The 17,469-nt window shown below is 41.9% G+C and overlaps 1 protein-coding gene across 2 annotated transcripts in view; it reads left to right on the top strand.

Annotated features, from left to right (window-relative positions):
- Window positions 1-17,469, top strand: part of si:dkey-192p21.6 (heparan-alpha-glucosaminide N-acetyltransferase) — a 27,987-nt gene extending 10,518 nt beyond the window's left edge. For both annotated transcript variants that reach the window (XM_004559626.5, XM_023153545.3), the window contains 11 exons: window positions 2,643-2,719; window positions 3,553-3,583; window positions 3,691-3,851; window positions 6,824-6,936; window positions 7,318-7,439; window positions 8,087-8,210; window positions 8,307-8,393; window positions 10,948-11,025; window positions 13,925-13,995; window positions 15,074-15,186; window positions 15,643-17,469. In XM_004559626.5, the coding sequence (XP_004559683.1) occupies window positions 2,643-2,719; window positions 3,553-3,583; window positions 3,691-3,851; window positions 6,824-6,936; window positions 7,318-7,439; window positions 8,087-8,210; window positions 8,307-8,393; window positions 10,948-11,025; window positions 13,925-13,995; window positions 15,074-15,186; window positions 15,643-15,824 (1,159 nt within the window). In that variant the 3' untranslated portion in view covers window positions 15,825-17,469. The remainder of the gene's footprint in view (window positions 1-2,642; window positions 2,720-3,552; window positions 3,584-3,690; window positions 3,852-6,823; window positions 6,937-7,317; window positions 7,440-8,086; window positions 8,211-8,306; window positions 8,394-10,947; window positions 11,026-13,924; window positions 13,996-15,073; window positions 15,187-15,642) is intronic.

Genomic DNA, 17,469 nt, shown 5'->3' with positions numbered 1-17,469 from the left:
GGTTTGGAACAGTGTGTTTCTGTTGGACAGGAGTGATGCATGTGATTGAATCTGGGCTCCCTGCTCGCCTTAATTGTGGCCTAGGGCTAGACACAAAGCACGCCTCTCTGGAAACAGGATGCTGGTGTGGCTTTGACCTCCCCCTCGCCAAATAATTGATGTAATAATACAGTCAACATATCAGCACACATCCACCCAGCAATAGATCTCCTGCCAAACTGAAGAGCGAGAGGAAATCCAGCAGCACACAGGCAGCATCCAGCAGACAATTGGCATCTTCTCCATCTGTGGCTTCCTTTTGGACGAGGAGCCAGCTGAAAATCACCGAGCATATGTGGCGGGCTGAAAATACAACATGCTGTTATTTAGTTTGGGAGCTCAAGCGCTTGAGTGCATTTTCAGAATCTGTATGAGTTCAGGGGGAGGATACATTTCAGTTTTATTTCCCTTCATTTCCACTTCCTGCCTCAGTCCTCCTCAATCTCGTTAGCTGAAATGTCACTCCGGGGTTACAGGTGCGTACGTCCTGAATGGTAATACCGGAAACGCTCCTACCTGGCGTCACACTTAATCAAACTGTGACTCAGCTCTAAAGATTAACGCTGTGTGCGCCTCCTCAGACCCATGACTTATGATCCCTACCCCCGGATAAGTAACAGCTTTCTACAGAGAACAGACACATCAGTCATCTGCCATAAATGCTGAGACATTTCTGAAGCCAAACAGCTTTTCTTCCCAGCTGAAAGGTTTTTCTGATCATTGCTCGGGCTCTCCTGACATGATATACAGAGAACTGTGGCGTATGGTCGCACGTTAATTTTTCTAAAAGGATTTGGATTTTAATCTTGTGCCACATTGCTAAAAGCCTTTCACCAGTTTCGTCACCGTTGAAAATCGCACTGTCAGTAGTTAGCAGCAGCATACAACTGACGGAACAACTATTACAGCAAAACCAAGAACTGTGAGCCGCATTTAACAGCAGGTGGCTGACTCATTCTGTGCCTTATTTTGACTGAGATCCAAGTTTTCCTACATATTGGGTTTCAGATACGCTCTGATGTTTGGCCACAAAAAAATAGAACCTTGGCTTTTCAACTGTAGTTGTAATTTATTATGACTAGATTGGGTGTCCGTGTACTTGATATGGCCAGTACAGTGGGTAACTCAACACTGTGCAGGGATAGACTGCAGCTATCCATTAGCAATGGGGGGGAAGTACTAAGCTGATACTCTAATTGGTAATGCATGTACAATGATTCAAATCAAAGACGTCCATAAGTGTCTATCAGTGAGTCATAACTGGCTGTCAGTGCTGCAACAGACAGGTCTCTCTGTAATCTGTTAGCTATAAATCATTCCTGCTCATTCCCAGAAAGGAATTAAGTCTATTACTAAAGTGGCAAATGTTCACTGCAGAGCTTCAAAGGCATATTAACAACCTAAACTTGATTAGGAACCAAAAAAAAAAAAAAGAAAATGCCTGCTGTGTCAACCTGCACCTTATTAACTTTGATCCAACAGAAAACAAAGAGTTCCTTAGTGTACATTATGTTAATTGAGCACTCATCATAATTAGCAGCCTGTATTGTCACAGATGTGTGGCATATGTAAAGTGATGGGGGTCTCATTTCCAATCGGACAGCGGGGAATTTTAATTATAAGTATGGCCAATAATCTGGGATATTACTGCAATTTTCACAGGGTCTCATCTGGCTGGCGATTTAACCTTTGTCTTTGTTGCCATGACAACTAATGGATGCGTTCATCAAAATTTACACGATAGCTTGTGTGCGTGTGTGTGTGTGCATGTGCGTGTGTGTGTGTGTGTGTGTGAGAGAGAGAGAGAGAGGAAGAGAACATGGACACATGCAGCAGGGTTTACTCTGCTTTAATAGCCCTTTTGAGATGATAGTGACCGATTAAAATCTTGTATCAGCAGGTTGGGGCTAAAAGAGCAGTAATGGCTTCAGTGCAGCTCTTAATTGAATCTAGGCAGAAAAACAAGAGGAGGCAGAGGTAGATACAGTGCACCTTATCAGGCAGGCTGTTTCTTAAAGGTTGTCGTAATGTTGTTACGACCCCCCCCCCCCCCCCCCCCCCCCTTTATGATTTTATTACTCTTTTTGATTACGCACGAAAACATAAATTCACGTATTACAGATGGTGAAAAGATTCAGCCTGGCCCAGATCATTGCATTACCGTGCAAGTTTGTGTTGTGTAGTGGCCCACCGCCCATTTTCTGACATGCAACGCAAACACCTTTTTCCCTCCAGTGTATGATTCAGTGAAGCACTCCATCACGTGCGCTGTGTTTCAGCAGACTCGGCCAGTGCTAAAGTATAAAGTGTATCATATATTAGATGCAAAGTCTTTAGTCAGCACTCCTGCTTGAGGAGATCCAGAGGACAAGCGTTCATTTCCTGAGTGATTCATAATGCTTAGATTGCATTACCTTGCATTTGGAGGGAGACTGAATAAAAGCCCCTCTTGTGTTCTCTTTAACTTTAATTCAGAAGTTAATTTTTAATTATAATCAAGGATTGCACTTGAATAATATATTTTTATTGACAGTTTTTCAGCCTCACTCACACATTTTCTTCATTTGTTCTTTCCTGGATATCGACTTGTATTGTCTTTATAGGTTTTCCCTGACTGTGATGGTGTTTGTGAACTATGGTGGTGGAGGCTACTGGTTCTTTCAGCACGCACCTTGGAACGGTTAAGTACATGATGCACGTGAATTGACATAAGGGAAAACTAAATCAGTTGCTTGTACCCTACAGCCCGCACCTTACTCCCTGCACACAACGATGATGCAGCAATCGCCTGATCTTCAGCGGCGAAATCCTCCCCATAGTGTTAGCAGAGTTTTCTGACGCGTTGTCACTAATTATGATGAATGTAGTTAAGAAAAACACAGGGTGTCATTTCTCATACAAGCAAAATCAACACCATGATCCATAGATGTTTATTCTTGTTAATGATCAGGGAGGAGAGGAGGAGGATTTAAATGACAGCTGGAAGAAGATGAGGGAGGAGGAAGGAATGAGTAACACTCCAATGTTATGATAGCCAGTATTGAGGTACTCTTAAGCAAGGCATCTTGGTTGAAGTAGAGATTTTGGTTGAAAAAGTATTTAAAACAAGAAAAAGTAAATATTCTTATAAACTTTCTTTTTTTTTGTTTTAATTTCAGTTTCAATTTTTTCTCGAAAATTCCTGTAATTGTTTATGGGTGTTCACAATTTTAACTTTGTAATAGCTTTTTTTGCCACATGTACAGAGGTGCATTGATTTCAGAGCTGGATTGATTAATCTTCGCCTGGCTGCAGGACTGCTGCTGTCACAGGAGTGTAAATATTTATTAATCACGCCTCTTCAAAATGGAAAGTTAATGACAGAAGCAGCGCTTTAAGGACGGAGCATTGTTTTTAATTCATCTTGTTGTCTTTGTGTGTATGGAAGGGCAAGAACTGTAAACTCTCTGATGAGATCAAGTGTGTGTTGGTCTGTTGGTATTAATTGATTTTATGCTTCTGAAATTGTTGCAGGTCTAACTGTGGCGGATCTTGTCATGCCATGGTAGGTTTGGCACAAGGGGCCTGACCTATTTAACGTCTTTTACTACTTTTCTTGTTTGTACAGTTCATATGTGGGTTTGAATGGCATAATCCTGTTATGTCTTCCAGGTTTGTGTTTGTAATTGGGACCTCAGTGGTTTTGGCTTTCAGTTCCATGCAGAGGAGAGGAGTTAGCCGCCTGCAGCTGCTACGAAAAATCACCTGGAGAACAGTCGTCCTCTTGCTGCTCGGCTTCTGCTTTCTCAACTACTCTCCCAAAGACGGACCACGTAGGTGCACATTGTGTATTCTGATTCTCAGTCAAACTAAATCCTCATATGTGTGTATCTATCGATCTATCGATCGATATGTACTTTTTCAGGTCAGTTACACTACGCAGACTCCAGCTCATGTAGTAATATGTTCGCATACAGCAAAGCAAGTTTATTAGCACAGGTGGGGACAAGGATTTCTGTGTGGTAATACACCCGCTCATGTGCAAGCTTGAAGGCAAAGTGCATTTCCTGTAAATTGAGCAACATCAAATACTTTTGACACAGATGTCGTAACTAGATATTTCATTCGTCACTGCAACCAGTAGCTGCTGAATTCATTTTTTTAGGTGAAACTGAAATGATGAGTTTAGCTTTTCAAATGTGATAGCTACTTTTTTTTTTACAGTCAAGTAAATTTCTTTGTTTGTTGGTCTGCGACAGAGATGTTAAGTGGGTTGATCTCCTGATTTGAGATAAAAGCCAAACTTCATGGCTGGGTCAGGGTTAAAGGAGAGGAATAATGCTGAAAATCCCCCATCCACCTGGGATGCAAAGGGCGCCCTTCACACATTAGCTATCTGTGGTGCTAATGGACTTTCCTGGGTGGATGTCTGCTTAACTGGGTTAACAAAAATATTGTTGTTGTGTGTGCAGTCTCAAAATCCAGCACCAGGGGACGTTTAACAGAGGCAGATAGAGCAAAAACAACCGCTGTGGTAATGGACAATTACAAACAGATAGTGTTACAGCCGTCAGCTCCACGCAGCTGCTGTAGACTCTGCTGCTGGAGCTGGTCACAACAGCACACTGACTTTTACCATAAACTGCAGCTTTGCCCTCTGTCTCCAAGGACGTCCTCTGCAGCTCAGTCGCAGAGCTTGATCTAATAAGAGAATGGAGTCACATTAACTCAATATGTTAAATGCTTTTCAATGTCAGAAGAGAGAAAAGGAGGTATTAACCTTTGACATCAAATAGGAGTAATTTCAAAAACCCTACCGTGGTTAGATGTCCCAAAAAGTGGTCAAAGCAGATTCATATTAAAAACCTTGAAATGTTGTTACTTTATTCTCGAAATAAATACAAACTTACTATACAAAATATGATTTGGATGAGATGCGTGAGGCGTGAGAGTTGATTCATTCAAACCTCTGCCACCGAGTTGCCTTAAGAGGACGTTCGAACACAAAAAACCAGTCGTTTTGAAAAGTTCTGGCTGCCCTACTTTTTTAGTGGCTTTTTCAGTTTTGCTGACTACCAACATATTATAATATTGTCTATCTATCACTGAAAGTGCTCATAGATTGGAAGCAGACAGCTTCAGTTAAATAAAACGTCAAAAAAGGTGTCCGTTACACACAAACACAAAGAAAATGCATAAATGTGGGAGAAAAACTGTGTTACAGTCTGCTGCAGCTTACTTTCAAACTCTTGTGTAAATGGATTCAACTTAAAATGATAATTCTTATTAAACATGAAATTTTCCCATTTTGCTCTTTTCTGCTATTTGATTCTTAATTATTTATTCTAATACTGTGCAAAAGATTTAAACCATCCTAGATTTCTTTATATTTTCTTCCAGGGTGCCAGACTGTCATGTTAATGTTACCACTGAGCCACTAAAGGCTGATAGTGTATTGTCATCAATACAATTGACTGCTTTTTCACTCATTTTCAGTCTAGTCCTTGTGCCTAACCATTTCCAGGGATGCTTGTTTGTTACGCTCTTTAACAAACAATTAAAGAACCGAATCTTTAATCTTTGTTACTTTGTTCTGTAACTTGTCACAGAAACACATAATTTCTTCCCATTTGTGTGAGGAGAGCGCTGCGACGGTGACTGTTAGCAGCCTTCTGTTAAACACGGTGGAGGCTCAGTCATGGTTTGGGCCTGCATTTCAGCCAGTGCTGTTGGGTATCTTAGCAAAATTGATAACATTACGAATGCAGGAAAGTACCATCAGATTTTGATCCACAATGCAGTATCATCTGGAAAATATCTGGTTAACAACAGCTTAATTTTTTCAGCATGGAAATGATGACAAACACAACTCAGCACAATCAGCAAAATGATACCTGGATAGAAAAACGCAGTGAAACACAATTAGTCAAGGATAGGTCTCCATAGAGCCCAGACCTCAACGTGACTGAAGCGGTGTGGGATCATCTTTACAGAGAACAGAACAAAAGGCAGCCAACATCCAAAGAAAAGCTTTAACTGTCCTTCAAGAAACCTGGAGAACTACTCCTGAAAACTATCTGAAGAAAGCTTTCCTAAGACAGTTCAGGCTGTGTAGAAAAAATATATTGACTTTCGATCTCGTCAAAATTGTCACATCAAACTCTATTTTTGCCTTATATGTATAGAGGAATGAACAATGGCTCAATACTTTTGCACATTCCTGTAGGACGTGATAATTTTATCAGGCGACAGACACAGTCAATTATCTCTGCAGGGGTGTGTAACATATATCTTTAACTAAAGTGTCATTAGTAAGAGCTTCCCCTTTTCCTGCGAAAGAAAAGATTTCCGCCTCTTATTTGATTTGTCCGGATCAATGATTGGGATCATATTGTTTTTACGGCACTTTGCGTGGCAAAGAGGTTTTCAATTAGCTAATGTGTAGATTACCATCAATCTCTCTCCAGCAGCAGCAAGTCCTATCCTTCCCAATTTGGTGAGACCGAGAGATAACTGTTGATGAATGTTTGATTAGCTACCCTCTTTCTTGACATGTTCGTATCCTGAAGGCTGACATGAGCTCTCTCCAGCCTTTATGCCGTACATCAACTTGCTATCAGAAGTAGTTGTAGTAATAGTGGCGTCGGGATAATTGGGAAAATTCTTGATTTCTTGTGTCTACAGAAATGACTTAATATGCGTGCTTTTTGTGAATTATAAGTTCATATGTTATTTAAATCACTGTCTGTCAGTATTAAGGTGCCACAGTGAGCGTTCATGCTGTGTGTTCTTCACTGTGCTCTAGTGTCCTGGTCCTGGCTGAGGATCCCAGGAGTGCTGCAGCGTCTGGGCTTCACCTACTTTGTTCTGTCTCTCCTGCAGACTTTCTGGGGCCAGAAAGAAATCCCACTGACTGCGGTGAGCAGTTCTGTCAAGTTCAGTTATTTCAGTCATTACACACAAGAGAAAAAATTAAAGGAGTCTAACCTGAAAAAGCACACGAATAACAAGTCAAAGAGTCGATGGACCTGTGAGTTCAGTGCAGTGGAAGTCTTTGTTGAACAGTTCAACAAGTTCCATCCATTCGTTACGTGCGGAGCTCAGATATTCGTCCAGATTAACAGACAGACATCTCTAAAGCTCCAAGAAGAGTTAAAAATGTTTAGTAATTATGAATTTGTTGTGTATTCAAGTGGACCAATCTATCCCAAAACTTAGTTTAATGCTAAAAAAATACCTAAATGCGAAACAGTTTTGGACCTAAAAACAAAAATATTATGTGCTTTATGTATGATGCAGTATAACGGGTGGAACCCGGTCCAGGATATTCTCCTTTACTGGCCGCAGTGGCTGATCATCATCCTGCTGGAGACTTTGTGGCTGTGCTTAACTTTCCTCATGCCTGTTCCCAACTGCCCCACGTAAGTCTGGACATGACTCCCACTGTCATATAGCATTTCAGGTCAAATCTCCTCACTAATGCATCGTACACTTAAGCTAAAAGCATAAATTTCCTATGTGTCGAAGCTGAGATAATCTCCAGTTGGGCCTGTTTGTGCTGCAACAGTGTGAGTGTGCACCTTGTGTTGCAGGTGTTATGAACCGTTGTGATTTATGGGCCCGTGGTGGATGCTTCAGAGAGCCTAATTAGCCAATCTCAGTCTGTCATGTGCAATAAGAGGAGCGGAGGCAGAGGATCCATCTTCCTCGCTCTGTGTCTTCTGCTTTTTGTCTTTTGTTTTGTTTTTTCCTTCTCTGTGACCCTGCATGACATCACGTTTACAGTACTGTGGGTTCAAGCTGTAGCACTTTTTACTCTCAGTCCTTCTGTGTCTTTTCATCTGATTGAGTTTTGGGTTTTTTCTTCCTTGAACGTGAATGTGTGGTGGCTTGAGACACAACTGCTATACAGGGTTTAAGAATATTAAAATCACCTTTGGTATTAGAACACCGAGCGTTCTCTGCTGCATCTGGGTATTGTGTTTTCATATAAACACAAAACACTTCATTAAACATTGTTTTTTGTAATAACTACAGCTACAATAATTATGTTCTTGTTTGATAACAGAGGGTATTTAGGAGCCGGTGGAATTGGCGATAACGGGCTTTACCCAAACTGCACGGGAGGTGCAGCGGGATACATCGATAGGTGGATGTTTGGTGATAACATGTACAGATACCCCACGTGCAAAGTAGGAATGTTCATCACATATTGCAATACAATGCTTCTGCTATAAACCAATGTAGGTGAAATTATAAACTGCATGGTTTTGTTTTGCTTTTTCCAGGAAATGTATCGCACCACACAGCCCTTTGACCCAGAGGGGGTTCTGAGTACCATCAACTCCATTGTCATTGGATTTCTAGGGATGCAGGTAAGATCTAAGTTTCGCCTGTACGATGCAGTGAGTGGCATGAGTGGCAAAAAAAAAAAAAGTCTTAGTCCTGCCTTTGTATTTTTTTGCGCAGCCTTAATAAATGGCTTGCTTCTGCCAAGTTTAGTCCAAGTGTCTGCATTTTTAGTGACCTGCATAGGCAGATCTTGACAATTGTCCAATCCACCACATCCCAAAGGTTCTGTATTGAATAGAGACCTGATGACTGTAGTGACCACCTAAGAGATGATTTGAGCTTTATAATATGCTGCGTGTACCCACCAGGTGATATGTACACTGTGGTCACAAAGCGATGGACTGATTGGCAACAATACTCAGGTTGGCTGTGAAGAAGAATGCTCAGTGGGTACTGAGTGTGCCAAAAATATTTCCGACACCTGATAACAGCACCACCACTAGCCTGAACTGTTGATACAGTGCAGGACAGATCCACTCATATGTTTTTTATGCCAAATCTGTATTTGTTCACTATTCATTTAGGTAAAATTACCTATGCCATACATAGCTTTGGTTAAATTGTTTAAATCAGCTTTTAAACTCTGCAAAATCCATCCATCCATCCATCTTCATCCGCTTTATCCGAGGCCGGGTCGCGGGGGCAGCAGCCTAAGCAAAGAGGCCCAGACCTCCCTCTCCCCAGCCACCTCCTCCAGCTTATCCGGGGGAACACCAAGGCGTTCCCAGGCCAGCCGAGAGATATAATCTCTCCAGCGTGTCCTGGGTCTGCCCCGGGGCCTCGTCCCGGTGGGACATGCCTGGAACACCTCACCCAGGAGGCGCCCAGGGGGCATCCTTGTCAGATGCCCGAACCACCTCAGCTGGCTCCTTTCGATGTGGAGCAGCAGCGGCTCTACTCTGAGCCCCTCCCGGATGGCCGAACTTCTCACCCTATCTCTAAGGGAGAGGCCAGCCACCCTTTGGAGGAAGCTCATTTCTGCAAAATTAACAAGCTAAATGTCCCAGTCCTCTTTAATGTGGACAACACTCATGGTCATGTGGTTGCTGGAGTCCAGCCCAGCTGGTAGACTGGCATCCTGTTCAGGTTGTAACCCGTAACCCAGTATCACAGGGCTAATATGTAGAGACAGTGAACTGCTGGCATTCATATTTACACCAAGTTAGAATCTCTAGTTAACCTAACGTGTGTCTTTGGGCTGCTTGAGAAAGCTCGATTACCTGGAGAGAGCCAATGCAGTCGCTGGGAGAATCTGTACAGTCCACACAGAAAGACTCCGGCTGGCTTGCGGCTTCAAACCCAGAATCTCTTTGCTGTGAGATGACAATGCTAACCACTGCACCACTGTACTGTTAACTGAGAAAATAGTTGCCATGAATTGATTTCGAGCCTAAAAAATATATGTATGTTTTGTGTTTTCAAAATGCATTGCAAAAAAACCTTAAAGTTTTATTTGCCTCCACTGGACTTGATCCTGAATAGAAACTGTACATTTTAGAGTCTCTGCAGGTTTATAAAACATTAGAAGTACACAACAAAATACTGCAATAATAATAATAAGCCCACTTATTCAAAAAGGTCTTATAAACCCACAACTAGTGGTTTATGGCTCCATCTACCTGATTGTGGTTCTGCCTGATATTTCTTCCCGTCAAACGGGAGTTTTTCCTTCCCACAGTCACCAAGTGCTTGCTCACAGGGGGTTGTCTGATGGTTGGAGTTTTTTCTGTATTATTATATGGTCTTTGCCTTACAATATAAAGCACTGTAGACAACTGTTGTTGTGATTTGGCACTATTTTAATAAAGTTTAATTGAATTCAACTGAACACAAAACTTTCCTGTCAAAAACAAAAAGCAGGCTGAAAATATCTTAGAGACAGGAAATGATCAGAACCTTCTGAAGATGTGACTTTAAAATACTCAGTTTGACTTGATTAGACTGAAAGTTTTAATGGCTTCATTGTGCAGACAGTGATGCTCTTCAGTGTTAATATGTTAATATAAACCTACAGTGTGACTACAGTAAAGATTATGTGACAGATGTTTTCCTGTCTCACTGTAAATGCACAGCTGCCCTACTTTAATGACAAAATGCTGTTAGAAAGTAGGAAGGCCCTTTTTGTTCTTCAGACCTGCGTCTCAGATGGTGACAGTGGCACTTATAACCATTTGGGTTGTGGGAAGGTAACATGAAAAAGTGACCACATTGCTCAATTCCCCGTGGGCGGTTTGCTCTGAGCCCTTCAGTCAGCGAGTCTTAGACGACACGCCAGGTGTCCGCTGGCTTCCTCTGTGTTGGTCCATGCTAATGTTCACAGCTGAAACATATTCATCATCACCAAATTAATCAGAGGGTGCGGATGACTAACACCCCACATCTGGCTCCATGGGATAGGAGAAACGTGACCGCCATGTCAGGGACGTGGCTTCGACAGCCACATCCCAGGCCTATTTGGTTACCCAAGGGCAAGTACGCGGACACACCGGGTGTTGGTGTTTATGTGGTATTTCTCATTAAAGAGATGAGTGAATAGGCTGTGGGGTCTGTACTTATTTCTGCCTCTTTCTTTCACAGGCGGGGAAAATTATAATTTTCTACAAAAAGATGAATATCCACATCCTGTGCCGATTCCTAGTGTGGACCCTCATCCTGGTACGTGGAGGTTTTAAGCAGAGCTGCTGTAGGAAATGAATATAAAGTCAGTTGTTAATTTAAAACCAAGACACCCAATAACTGTCCTGCTCCTGTGATTCACTCAGAGCCGAGCACTTTTATGGTCTCAGTGTTTCACTTCACCTTGCAGGTAAATTCTGCAACGTGTTTTCCAGCCTCTTGGGTATTAGTCATACTGTAGCTTGCTGAAGTCATTCATTAGCAGGACTTAGCAGAGGACATGTGTGTGATCTCAGTACAATTAAACAACATCCATGTGTGGCTGTGTTTCCGGGCAGACATGGGTATCCGGACCCTCGGGGGAATACACGCTGCGTCTCGTTGCCTCTCTGTGCTTTACATGTGGTTTTGGATTGGAAGAGTTATGCATATTACTTACAGTCTGCTGCAAGCATAAAAGCATCTACTCTAAGAGTATGATCAGTTTAGGAAGCTGCAAGCGAGGTCTCAATAAGCAAACCAAACATGGCAGATTTAAGAAAGGAATTATTAAAGTGCATTCAAACCTAGGATAAAAAGGTAATGCCTGTCTGAAAAGCTTTTAAGGTCATATTTGTTTGAGATTCTGGGTGGTCTTAAAACACAAAAAGAGCCAGGCTGGCCTCCATTTCATTTAGAGGGGGAATGCGTCCTCCAGGGAGAAGCCAAGTGTTACAGGAGATGGCTTGTTTTGTATTTCTAAACCTGTGACAGGAGGCTGCTAGTCTGCTCTAGCAAGACTGACAGACAGACACGTAGGAAGGCTAGTCTCCGCTGAACTGTGCTTGCCACTGTTTTTATGTACGTGCAGCGTGATGCTCCAGAGATATAGCTCATTTGTGAAACGGGGTTAGGAGGAGCCTGCGTGCTGTGGAGGCAGACATCCTGAACCGGCAGCTCTGTGACCTGGAGCGATGATAGAGCTGGAAGAGCTGGCTGCATCGCACGGCCTTTGAAATCAAGCTGCGCAGGACGGAAAATCTGTGCAGCGAAAGAAAAAACACACAGAAGCAGGGAAAGACTTGTCTGAAGTTCTGTAGTTCCAGTATATTTGGGTGCCTTTTCTGTCCAGCTTTGGGTATCAGGTTCCTTCAGAGTGTTACGTGTATGACTGCAAGACGTTTATTTACTTATTTGACACATGAGTTGAAACAGCGTTGAAGGTTCTGGTGTTAAAGAAATTGTTTATTTTATTTACTACTATGTCATAAGGTTTTTCAAGTCAAATCTGTTTATTTTTGTAGTCTAATATGTCCAAAACAATATCTCAGTGAAGTTTTAAAGGTCTGTAACAGCAGCGTTTTTCCATCCAGACAGTATTTTCCAAAAGGACAGTAGGAAGAAACTCAGTGACAGAGTCCTGCTCGTATATGTGAGAATCAATTGAAATTCTGTTGCGAGAATTTAACGTCATTAACCTCACTTCTTAAAGGACAAAGCTCCATTATGTCTCCAGGTGTTGAATCTTATTGACTATCATTGTGCGATGAGTGGCTGGAGGGAGGTGACATAAATTAGATCCATTTAGCTTCTCCCAGCGGCGCACAGTGACAAAGTAGCTCATGCTGTCATAAATAAACATTAGGCTTTAATGTTTTTTCCACTGTATCTCATTGTTTACCAGCTGATAGATACTGCGGATGCTACTCAAGATTACAGTGTTGGAGGTGCGATATTCTGGATCTTACAGTATTTAGATGTGGCTCGACAGAGTAGCTTAAATCCTGGTTAGCTGAGATAGAAAAATGCAATAGAATAGATTTTCTCACATTGCATCGGCTGGCAGTGAGAGCAGACCATCGTTATTGATTTTAGGAACAGACACGGGAATAAAGAATCAGCGCAGCATATATTTGTTTCACCGTTTCTGCACGTGTATATTTGATTTGACTTTTTTAATCTCAGTGGTTAAGTCTATTTTTGGTTGTATGTCTTACCAACACAGAAAGCAAAATTAGTTTTAGCGATTGGCCTGCTCTTGATATTGACTTTTCTAATAAGATTTCGGCTCAAAGGGGGAGGCAGGAAGCAGAGCCGAGCTGCCTTTTGTTTCAGACATGTGCTCTTAACATTAGCAGGTTTCCTCAGAGGAGGAGAAAACTTATTACTGCACACACCCGACAACTGGGTCGGCGTTAAGCACAGGAAAAACAGAAAGTGTGGATACAGTAAACATCAGGCCATGGTTTATTGTTTTGTGATCTCTGTGGCAGGCTGATATTCACAGGCAGCCATGTGTCTTCCTCATAATAAACAGCAGCCCCTGTTAATTAAAGTCCAACGATCAGGCTCCAGAAGTGAGAGATTGAAATTGAGCGATTGCCCCACATACCAGCCCCATCCCACATCCTGCTGCCTGGATAGCCTGGAGACTCAATCCAGCCCCAGCTAGGCTATTTCCACACCATCGATTCTGTCATCTATACACATGATGGATATCCACCTAACGAGCATGTTTGGATCCTGATCTGCTGTCCTGGGTTTCTCTGTGCAGCACAAAATCTTTCTTCATGTATCTAAATCATACAGGGAGGGTGGGGGATAGTTAAGACTATGAAAGTGCTTACTGATGTAGAGTTGAGCAGATCATGAGTAAATATGAACATGGAGTCAGTTGGGCCTCAGTGTGTTGGACTTTGTAGATGCCTCTCGGTGGTGTTTTACTGTAGTGACAAACCCACGTTTTAATGTTTTTCAGCTAATTGTTTTGGTGTGTTTGCAGTCCTGTCTAGTGTTTTGTGTGTGTGTATAAGTTAATGGACCATGTCCACGTAACTCTCTGATTGTCGGTTTATCTGGTGGACTCTGCTTGATACTGTTGCCTCACGTTTTAGCAGCCCAATACAGATTGCTTTATCGCCCTCCATCGATTTGAAATCTGTTTCATTTCCACCCTCAGGGAATCTCCGCAGCCATCCTTTCTAAGTGCACGCGAGACGGAGGATTTATACCTGTCAATAAAAACCTTTGGTAAGTGCTTCCTGACCCTCTAAATCCAGCCACTTTTCCTCACAAAAAAAGAAAGGATGGGATTTCCAACAGACACAAATCAAGGCTGCTAAAACACGCGTTTACTTACCTCTAACGACAGCTACGGCTGTAAATAATCACCCGGGCTGTTGGGAGTGTGAGGTGTTGCCGTTATACATCCTCCCAACATGATCACTCTTCCTTACGGCCAGCGAAATAAAGAATGCTTCATCCTCCCCCAGAAGCACTCACTCACTGTTTTACCAGCTCTGTGTGATGGAAAGAGCTCAGACTCTGGGAAATGTAACTGTATAACCACAACGCAGTCTTAACTGCTCCCAAACTATTAGAAGCCTTTTTAGAAAAACAAGGCACAGCACTTTGGTAAATGTTTGTAATGATTTTGCATGAAATGTGACACAGTTACCACCTCACACATCGGTTACTTTATGACTCGTGCATTTGTTTCCACTCCCACATTTCCCTTTATATGTGATGTGAATCATTCAAATGTTGTAGCAGGAAGAACGCCATTTCATCTGTGATGTGTAAGCAAATTCCTCATGATGTTCCACATGGGGCATCACTTGCCATTACCTACCTGGCTTTTATAGGCAGTTCATCATGCACAGGTTATTGAGCTCCTGGGTACAAGTCCTTGCCGGGATGTCTAAAAGTAATTAACTCCAAGCTAAGAGTCGTTTTTGGCTCGACTTCAGCTGAGATAAAGAAATAAAAAATAAATGCAGGGAGGCTCTAGAAAGGAGCCATTTTACATGCGATAATATTTCATCATGCATTCTTGCACTTAGGAACAGACAGAGACGTGGTTAGCTGGCACAGCTCCATGAGGCACATGCCAAGGGTCCATATGCTGATGCTATAGACAAGTCCAGCAAACTGCCTCACTGTTTGTAGGACAGACTCTGGGTGTTATTTATCTGCAGCAGAGGATTGATGGACTGAGTGTGTTTACACTGTTCTTCACACCATTCTGCTCAGATTTTAGTGATGCCCAAATGTGCCAAGTAAAATGTTGCTGTTGTAGTAAAGTGTTGTCGATGGTCTGTTTCTTCAGGTCGTTGTCCTATATCATGTGTATGGGCTGTTTGTCTTTCCTGCTGCTGGGAGGCATGTTCTTTGTCGTCGACATCAAGGGCTGGTGGGGTGGACAGCCATTCATATACCCAGGTATGTTTCTTCTTGTACTGACAGGCTGCTTTACAAAGGTGTATGTGCTTTGGTTGGAATAAAAACCTCACAAACGCTGGAACGTAGTTTAAAATATTGACTACAATGACAATTGTGTTTGGCAACTCATTAGCTGATTATGCAAAGACAAACATTTTTCAGCCTAATATAACAAATGTCCTGAAAGCCTTTGTAGGGATTATAGTCTAGGTTTTGGACTTGTGGTCCTCACTCTTTTCTTCCAGTAATTTTTTTGCATTATTGGCCAGACTCCCAGAGAAGAGTTTAAACTGATTAGCTCATTTGGAAAGCTTTTTGGAAAGCATCCCTGCAATAAAGCCTTTACTTTTTGCACATAACTTTAGTCATTCAGCTATTATGGAAAGCAGGGAAAAATCCTTTAAATTGTATAAATCCTGTTCAATAACTTGTCTTTTTTCCACCCCTCTTCCACAGGGATGAACTCCATCTTTGTGTATGTTGGCCACTCTCTCCTGGGCTTCTACTTCCCTTTCAGCTGGGAAATGCGCTTCCAGCAGAGCCACTGGGAGTGGCTCTTTCAAAGCCTGTGGGGGACTGCACTGTGGCTGCTCATCGCCTACCTGCTCTACAGGAAGAAATTTTTCCTCAAAATATAAGCAGGATAATCCATCCCACTTCTGTAGATTGTATTATTTTATATTTTAATTTAAAGGCAGCCTCTAAAGCTAATTTTAAACTTTTTTTTTTAAATTTTCCTTTGCTAGAGTATATTATAATCCTTATTTATGTTATACTGGAATTTAGTACAACCATTCAATGGATCCTTACTTTAACTTTCTTCTGATTGGCTGCTCTTTGTAAATAGTAGGTGTGGACAGCTGGTGGGCGGAGCTTTCGAGCTCACAGCCAGAGCTGTGTGTGTCTCTCTGACATCATGCAGACCTGATAATGGAGAAAAACTATTAGAAGCTCAGAAACATTAGGGGCAGTCTGAAGCCTGGACTTTTGGCTCAGGGATGACGTGTATGTATGTTGACCTAATATAATATGAGCTACTAAAATTATTATGTTTTTCTTTTTAAAAGCACTCTTCTCTGTAAATTATAGATTATTAGAGCATCTGTGGGAGTTTAAAAGAGTTTTTAAAATGACCTGCTGGTCTAGGCTTAATTAGTTTAGTTTGCTTTTCTTAGATGCAAACTTACCACACATGTTTTTTATCAAAAGCAAGATGCAGAGCAGTGTACAAAATGTGAAAATGCTGATCAGTGAAACCCATTAAAGCACTGTCCTGTTTCTAAAGAACATGTCTGACGAGCTGTCAGTGTGGGCAGCTAAGGATTCATTTGATAACACTTGTTTTATGCTCAGAATAGACTGATTAAATTAAATATATTGAGGTGGTACTTAACAAATTAGGCCAAGTGATTCCACTACACACCAGGACAACCATTATGAGTCTGTTGCCATGGCCACTCCTCCTGTGTGCATGTGTGTCTCTGTGTTATGTACCATCTGCTGTCCAAGTCACAGTACTATAATTGGGGTCAAGATGCACACAGAGGGGTGTCATCAATGGGGCCGTCACCTTTTGCACTTATTTCATTAGAAAAATCAGGGAAATTACACAAATCCATTTCATCAGACGAGCCCCTCTCAGAGACCCCGAGCCCTTTACATGTGTTCTAGTTTGCACATTTCACACTCGAAGCCTCTTACTTAGTGAAATAGGGTTCATTCTCAGTAATAGATCAGAATATTTCCTCATGACTGACAAGCAGGTTGAGTGATTTATATCTGTATGTATAATGTATATGTACCATTATTGAACGCGCTCAGGTCAGTGTCCCTCAGCATCAGGTCAGGTGGTGTACATCATGAAATGACCATCTAGTTAATGAAATGAAACGGCATCAAGCTCCTCTTCCTGAGTGAAAGCCTATTACACACTCTCCAGAAGCAGTAATAACATTGTGTAATATGGTGTAGGGGTTTTGGTAATTGTCTTATGAGCACAAGTTATTTGAATCCCAGAAGGTGCATCTAGCCTTCCTGAACAAGACTCAAATCCTTAATTGCTTTCCAAACTATGGTGCCAGCAATGGAAATGAACTGCTGATTGGTCGAGAGATGAAAATGAAATCGATATACACTCACCACACAGGTCTAAAGATATCTTTTGTGTTTTGCATGCCATCAGAAAGCTTTGTGTTTTAATAGAAGCATTTAGCTGACTCATTCGGAGTAACATCACGAGGAGGTTAAAACCTACGTATCGAAAGCTGCTGCTAATAAAGATCA

This window comes from Maylandia zebra, linkage group LG13 (assembly GCF_041146795.1).
Source record: "Maylandia zebra isolate NMK-2024a linkage group LG13, Mzebra_GT3a, whole genome shotgun sequence".
Classification (NCBI taxonomy): domain Eukaryota; kingdom Metazoa; phylum Chordata; class Actinopteri; order Cichliformes; family Cichlidae; genus Maylandia; species Maylandia zebra.
This window is presented reverse-complemented; position numbering and strand designations above follow the sequence as displayed.